General features: G+C 37.0%; 1 protein-coding gene across 3 annotated transcripts in view; it reads left to right on the forward strand.

Annotated features, from left to right (window-relative positions):
- The first annotated feature begins 3,097 nt into the window (after positions 1 to 3,097).
- Positions 3,098 to 7,186, forward strand: part of LOC111431521 (coiled-coil domain-containing protein SCD2-like) — a 7,893-nt gene continuing 3,804 nt past the window's right edge. The window contains exons 1-12 of one of the 3 annotated variants that reach the window (XM_023068192.1): positions 3,098 to 3,630; positions 3,936 to 4,105; positions 4,205 to 4,280; positions 4,452 to 4,493; positions 4,588 to 4,650; positions 4,981 to 5,030; positions 5,110 to 5,137; positions 5,344 to 5,418; positions 5,511 to 5,621; positions 5,710 to 5,770; positions 6,763 to 6,873; positions 6,977 to 7,095. In XM_023068192.1, the coding sequence (XP_022923960.1) occupies positions 3,274 to 3,630; positions 3,936 to 4,105; positions 4,205 to 4,280; positions 4,452 to 4,493; positions 4,588 to 4,650; positions 4,981 to 5,030; positions 5,110 to 5,137; positions 5,344 to 5,418; positions 5,511 to 5,621; positions 5,710 to 5,770; positions 6,763 to 6,873; positions 6,977 to 7,095 (1,263 nt within the window). In that variant the 5' untranslated portion in view covers positions 3,098 to 3,273. The remainder of the gene's footprint in view (positions 3,631 to 3,935; positions 4,106 to 4,204; positions 4,281 to 4,451; positions 4,494 to 4,587; positions 4,651 to 4,980; positions 5,031 to 5,109; positions 5,138 to 5,343; positions 5,419 to 5,510; positions 5,622 to 5,709; positions 5,771 to 6,762; positions 6,874 to 6,976; positions 7,096 to 7,186) is intronic. The other 2 variants (XM_023068191.1, XM_023068193.1) reach the window with 2 other exon arrangements.

Consider the following 7,186-nt stretch of genomic DNA (forward strand, 5'->3'; position numbering starts at 1 on the left):
CACACATTGTCAATGTGATATTCAAGTAAATGAAGATACATGAATGAATCGGGAACCACATCCAAATGAGAATGATCCCGAGAATAAGGTGCTTAAGAAATGTTTTAAAGAATTGAAAATTATTATATGCACATTCTTTTTCAATGACTCGATCTTATAACTCTACAGTTAGCCGTATTTTACTTAGAGTAATTCTATATTGGTTGACCTCTCAAGATTTTTCCTATGGATATATACCAGTGATAACAAATCATATTAGATTGACCCGTATTCGTATGTGAGGATAGTTTTCACTCTTAAAAATAATAATGTCACCGATGATTCAGAATGCTTGAACCCTCCTATACCAAATTTGAATTTTGAATAATAATCCAAATCTTGGGATGATCGTCAGTCAATCATATTCAATGTCATTGTCATTTAAGATCCATAAACTATGAACAAACAAATTTAAATCGAGAGATAAATGAGGGATAAATCAAGAAAAAATTAAAGAAAGGAAACGAATTATAGGTCAAAATCGAATCTAGAAATGGGCTTTGTCGGCAGCTTTGTTGGACTGTTAGGCATCATCGGCCCAGTTTACTCTCTAACGCAGCCTATGATCAAAACCATCCAACTCTTTCAAACTGTAACAAGCATTGTTCTTCAATATTCAACGTTGTATTTAATTCAAGTTTAAGAAAATTAGCAGTCCTCGTTCTTGAATCCATTGAACTCTAAAGCCAGATGATATCTGACACGAGTATCATGACGCGGATCCTTGCTATAGATGGGTATCAATTAATGATAAGGTAAAGTGCCCTTGATACTCATTGTGTGGACATGTTTTATGAGTTTGATACACATGCTCCAAAAAGTCGATAGATCATATCACAGTCTCCAAATGCACAGTGTTCGGTTTCAAACTCATTTAATAAAACTTGGGTTTTATCACTCCTCTTTCATTTTCTTCACGTTTTCCAATTCCCAAACGTCCAATGGTTTCTGAATCTCATGTGTTCGTGTTTTACTTTTTGGCCTTGTGATCAAGCTGTATGTACCATCTCCTCGACTCCTCTCTCCTAACAATCCTCTCCTCGAACAGAGTACACCGTAGAGCCTCCCATGAAACCTATGGAGCTCTCGAACAACCTCCCTTTAATCGAAACTCGACTCTTTTCTCTAGAGCTCTTGAATAAAATACACCATCTGTTCAACGTTTAGTCACTTTTGACCACACCTTCGAGACTCATGACTTTTTTATTCGAGATTTGAGAGTTCTATTGACATGACTAAGTTAAGACCACGACTCTAATACCATGTTAGGAATCACGACTTTCCACAATAGTGTATTCCTTACTTAAAACTCACGAGCATCTTAAATGTGTAACTCCTCCCTCACAACAATCTTCAACAGTCACAGGGTAAGAAAAAGCCCGTACAAATATAGCATCAACGTTTAATGCGGTCAGTCGGTTGCATGCGAAGGCCTAGAAGTTTGAGCTACAATTAAGTGCTCACATTGACCACATACCATAAAAGACTCAAAACATAAAAAGAAAAGGAAGATTTATTTGAGTAGTCCATATGGACGCGTGATTGGTGTGGCACTGAAATAATTGAGACCTGTACGTGGTCTTCCAGGTCGGTTTCTGGCGATTATGTACTACTCCTCCTCCTCATAATGTTCCAGAGTAATCAAATCAAGCTTCTCATCTTCTTTCACCAACTCGAGATTAAATGATTTTGTCACATACGGCACATCAACAAAAATTAAACCACCTCTTAATTACATATGGACGTCTATCGCTCAACAGTGGAGCACTGTTCCCTCTGTTGGATGAAAGTCCCACATCGACTAATTTAGAAAATGATTTTGAGTTTATAATTAAGGAATACTAAGCTCAAAACAAAACCATGAGAGCTTATGTTCAAAGTAGAAAATATCATACCATTGTGGAGAGTCGTGTTCATCTAATCAAGCTCATAATGACTGTACCTTGTCTTCTCATTGAGATACATTACAACTTGACACCCACCTAGCGAATCCAGGCAGTGCTCATTTTCGTCTGATCAATGTCCATTCTTTTGTTTTGTAGCCTAATCCATTCATTTTTGCAAGCGGTCTGCGAGTTTTCGATTACTTTGCCACCTTAATATGAGGAAACCCACTCTAGTATCATGAATACTGAGCACCGACTCATAACAAAGACTTTAGACACTCGCCCTATGGTAAAGTCGTCTCCGCGAAAAGGAAAGCCCTTTAATACTTTATAGAATAATAATTGTAGCAGTAACTGTTACACTTATTCAGTACGAGCTGAACATGTGTGACTTTTTTCTTTTTGGGTAAGTTTGTTCTTGTTCTCGAGTTGGGGTTTTGACGAAAGTTTGTGTTGAAACTGAACAAGATTGTAACTTGTGCTTGTCCCTGTGCCTGTGCTGGCTGAGTTTGACAGGGCTCGAATCAATTTCATACGCTAAATTTTGTATTTTGTTTTAAAAATAATTTTAAACTCTTAAAAATATTATTATTGTGATGAATGTAAATGTAAATAATTTATTTTGAAATTTTAAAAGTTTCATTAATTTAAAAATATCCAAAATTTTTAAAATAGAATCATAACAATACTCTTAAATGTTTATAAAAAAAAAAAAAAAAAATCCAAAAAAGTAAACCGTTTATCTACTTCGATTTTATGGGCCACTGACCATCCAGTATTTTCGGCCCAATTACATTTAATCTGAAAAGGCCGAGCCCAAAAGCAGGGTCTCGCGGGTCGGCCCAGAAGTTTTTTTTTTTTTTTTTTAGTTTTTCAGAAATTGGTTTTATTTTTAAAACACTAAAAAAAGAAAAAAATAATAAAACATATTAATCAACAATTACTTTTAAAAAACAAAAAATTAAAAGGTTTTAAGACGGAACCTTAATTATTTATTTATTTAGTTTGATTTAATTTATTTAGATAGCAAGTTGCTTTAGTGATTAATTAAGCGACAGCGTTAAACTTAAATTAGTTGGAAATTAGGGAGATTCGATATTTTCGTAATTGGAAATTATATATATAAAATGGAATAATACTGTGAATAATTTAATTACGATATTTTAGTTAATTATACGCCATCATGTTCACCAAATCGTGCTTCTGAATCAAACGACGTTGTTCTGTATTTCTTTGCACGACCTATTTGTCAACACCGATTCTTCCTCGAGAAAATCCAGCGCCCAGAAAATTTCTGCTAATTCTTGGAACTGCGGCTTGATCACTTTGCGCAATTCTGTTGAAGGAAATGGATCGGAGGAGACCTGCTAGTCCAGTCTACGCCAGGCAGTGGAGTGGCGGCTCGAGCAGCACAGGATCGTCCTCTCCTGCCATGTCGCCGGCTCATCCTCAGTCTCGATTGGGTACGTCTTCCACCATTAAGCGCGCTCAGAATGTTGCTGCCAAGAAAGCTGCTGAACGTTTGGCTCAGGTCATGGCGCAGACCCCTGAGGACGATGATGAAGACGATGATCTCAACTTTCGATTCGCTGCCCCACCTCCTCCTCGTACTCACTCGTCTTATCAAAGTGTTGTTAATAGTAACAATACCAATTCGTTTCATACGATTTCGGGGCCCAGGATTAACAGATCTCCGTCCCCCGCGGTAATTTGGTATCCTTGCTTCTTATGTTTTAATTAGGTGACTGGTTGACGTCAATTCTTGTGATACTTTATCTGTTTCATTGTGGATTGGTAGTTGAATTTAGCTTTTCTAGTCTCTACTTTCTTTTATCATGCCTTTTAAGATCTGTGCACTTGCAGCATGGCATGTGTTCATTTGTCTTGGATACAGTAGAGATTGTGATCAATCCCGCGCGGAGCATTTCCCGCGGTTTGATTTGTTTTAGCATTAGCATGTGGTACACTATCTAACGAGAAGACGATTGGAATTTCTGGTGTTTTGATTAGTTAGGTCGGAATTTCGTAGAGCATGTTCCTCAAGTTCGATCCACATCAGCTGGTAGATCATCGATGTCCGTGCGTTCCACACAGATCGTACCACCGAGTAAATCATCACTCAGAACTCCAGTCTCTATACCTCCAATTGAACCTCCTTCTAATAGGAATTCAGATAGAAGGTTATATAATATGCGACCTTGGTTTTTTCAAATACATGTCAATAATGGGGCAATGTGCTTTCTTATTTCCCCATTTACTCAATTCCATTTTTTTTTCAGGTTTACACCAGATATCGGACAGGTGAACTCCAAAGATGCAGGAGATCAGCGGGAAGCTTCTGCACTACGTGATGAGGTATGACATTGTAAATGTAGAAATCAATTTCTCCTTCTTGTACTAGAAAGATCGCCCCTCCATTGGATTGGAGGAAGCTATATCTTCAGTGTATTAATTACGTCTGCTGTTCTATGAAATGACTCCATAATTCTTGAGTCTAGTGTGAATCTGACTTTGGTCTTCTTGCAGCTTGATATGCTTCAAGAAGAGAATGAGAATTTACTCGAAAAGGTCTGCTTACCAGTCTAAGAAAGTTTACGAATATGAATATCAGTTCCCCCAATATCATGTTCAACTGATATTTATGCTTGAATTTGTTGGACAGCTTCGACTAGCAGAAGATAAACGGGAAGAAGTGGAGGCTAGAGCTAGAATGCTTGAGAAGCAGGTATTGTAGGTTGATTGAAAAGTGAAAAATAAGTAAGTCACTGTACTTAAATGGAGAAAAGATGGCTGTAAGTAATTTAATGGTTATTAGAGTATCTTTCATTCCATTATAAAATACAGTCCGATATCTGGTTGGGAAAACAAGAGATGGAGCATTATGCATGACTGCATGTATCTTGAGATGTTTGTCGGCCATTTGATTTTTTTTTTTTGAACTTCTGTGTAGCTAGCTAGTTCAATGAATTAAAGTAAATTTCGCATTTTTTGCAAGCTTTTCATATCCCTTTCTTCAACAATTTACTGACATTATTTCATATCAATATTTCCATAGGTTGCTACTCTTGGAGAGGGTGTATCCTTGGAAGCTAAGTTATTGAGCAGGTGTGTTTGCATCCTGTTGGGTTTTTCATTTCTCTATGAAATTTTGCAGGTCTTATTGTTTCACATTATTTATTTGCAGGAAAGAAGCAGCCCTGCGTCAAAGAGAGGTTTGTTGAGATCGTAACTGCATAAAGTATGTTGAATAGGTTTTAAAGAATCAAATCATTTATATATTGGAGGCCTTCGCATTATTAATCCTAGTTCCAAACTGGCCAAGCTGACATCGGTTACATTTCCAGCACCTCTTTTTCATCATTGGCCTTGGTTTTTGTTTTTGTGTGTTTTTTTATCCTGACTGTTATGCTTTGTATAGGCTGCACTCAAAGCTGCAAAACCAACCAACGATAGTAGAAATGAAGAAATTGCTGCTCTTCGTTCAGAAATTGAGGTAAAAAACACTATCCTTATTTACATGACTACTTGAGTATTTTCAATATGTGTCCTGGTTTCAGATGTATGACATTCTAATTATTTTATCAGAACTTAAAAGATGAGTCATCAGCTGCTACAGAACAGCTCCGAGAAGCAGAGTCTGAAGCAAAGGCTCTACGTGTAATGACACAGAGAATGATTTTGACACAAGAAGAGATGGTTAGTGTTGAGCTACAGAACCAATGTCTACGTTGAGCTGTAGAATTCTCTTTCAATCACATTGATATTACCGTTTTCTTTTTTCCAGGAGGAGGTTGTTTTGAAGAGGTGTTGGCTTGCTCGCTATTGGGGCTTAGCTGTTCAATATGGTAAGAAACATTTTCTAGTTTATAAATGCCTCATAGCATACTTGAGTTATGTGCTTTCTTAAAGCTTAAGTTCTTTGCCTATTGGCTGGGTTTATGGTCGAACATTAAAATTCTGTATATTAAGAAGTTCTCAAAATAAAGCAAATAGGTAACTCAAAAAGCACTTTTGAAAGGTTGTCTCTGATATCTATGAGAATGAAAATTAGACTTCTTTTCGGCCAGATGTTTGGGTGGGTGATCAAGCATTGGCGTTTTGCTTCTGGAAAATCTTTGAAATTTCAGAGAAAGCCATGATACTTCAAGACTGAAAGGTTTTTTTGTGATCAGTTCTTTTGGTGGGGATTTTCTTTTCCCCCTGCCCTTCAGGTTGTTTTTGTTTCATATCTCTTAATTCTTATAAAAAATTAAGAGAAAGGATTTGGTGCTTGACTCGGACTGTATTGGATTGGATTGGATTGTGGAATCCATAAATGGAGTAAGTTTAGAAGATAACGCAAAAGTTCTGGGGAGTAACGTTTTGAAGGCTATTTTGTGGTGGCTTTTGGAAGTGAAAAAATTCTAGAATTTTTTCGATAAGTTTAATTCTTAATTTTATAACCTTGTACAGTTCATGGCTTTTAGTTGGAGTAGCTTATAGGAAACAACGAACCTCCACACTATAGTGTTTTTTTTTTTTCTTTTAAGAGAACTTGTAAAACTCTGTATATGGTGTTTTCTTCCCTTGTACTTCTGAACTTGATCATAGATCGTTGATCATCTCTCTAGTATGCTTGTAGGGAAAGTGGATTACTTGTCTCTTTCCCCTTAGAGATTTTGTGTGCTGACTTGAATATCTTTGGCCTTTTTTTTTTCCTTCCCATTCTCATTAATATTTTCTAAGGTTTTTAATAATTTTACATCTGGATCACTTGTATATGCTCCAAGAATTTATCTTCTTCATTTGTATTGCTTTTTTTTTTTGGATCTCTCTTCACCGATTTGCTTATTTCCAGGCGTATGTGCGGATATAGCAATCTCAAAACATGAGTATTGGTCTTCTTTAGCTCCTTTGCCATTCGAAGTTGTTATTTCTGCAGGACAGAAGGCCAAGGAGGAGCCTGAAGGTTGATTCAACTCTTGGGTCCTGTTGTTTGATATCATGCTTTACGTTTATCCACTCCTCGGTACCTGACAAATAAAAAATAATGTTGGGCATCCATGTTTCAGGTCGAAATGATCAAGATAGGAGTAAGCTCATCCAGGACTTAAATGATCTCTCCGGGGAAGGAAATATTGAGAGTATGCTTTCAGTTGAAATGGGATTGAGAGAATTAACATCTCTAAAGGTTTTTTTTTTTTGAGACTTCGTGATTGTTTATTTCTCCCCTACTTATCTGGCTCCATCATCCTCACCCCCCCCCCCCCCCCCCCCCCCCC

Source organism: Cucurbita moschata, unplaced genomic scaffold (genome assembly GCF_002738365.1).
Source record: "Cucurbita moschata cultivar Rifu unplaced genomic scaffold, Cmos_1.0 Cmo_Scf00036, whole genome shotgun sequence".
NCBI classification, from domain to species: Eukaryota; Viridiplantae; Streptophyta; class Magnoliopsida; order Cucurbitales; family Cucurbitaceae; genus Cucurbita; species Cucurbita moschata.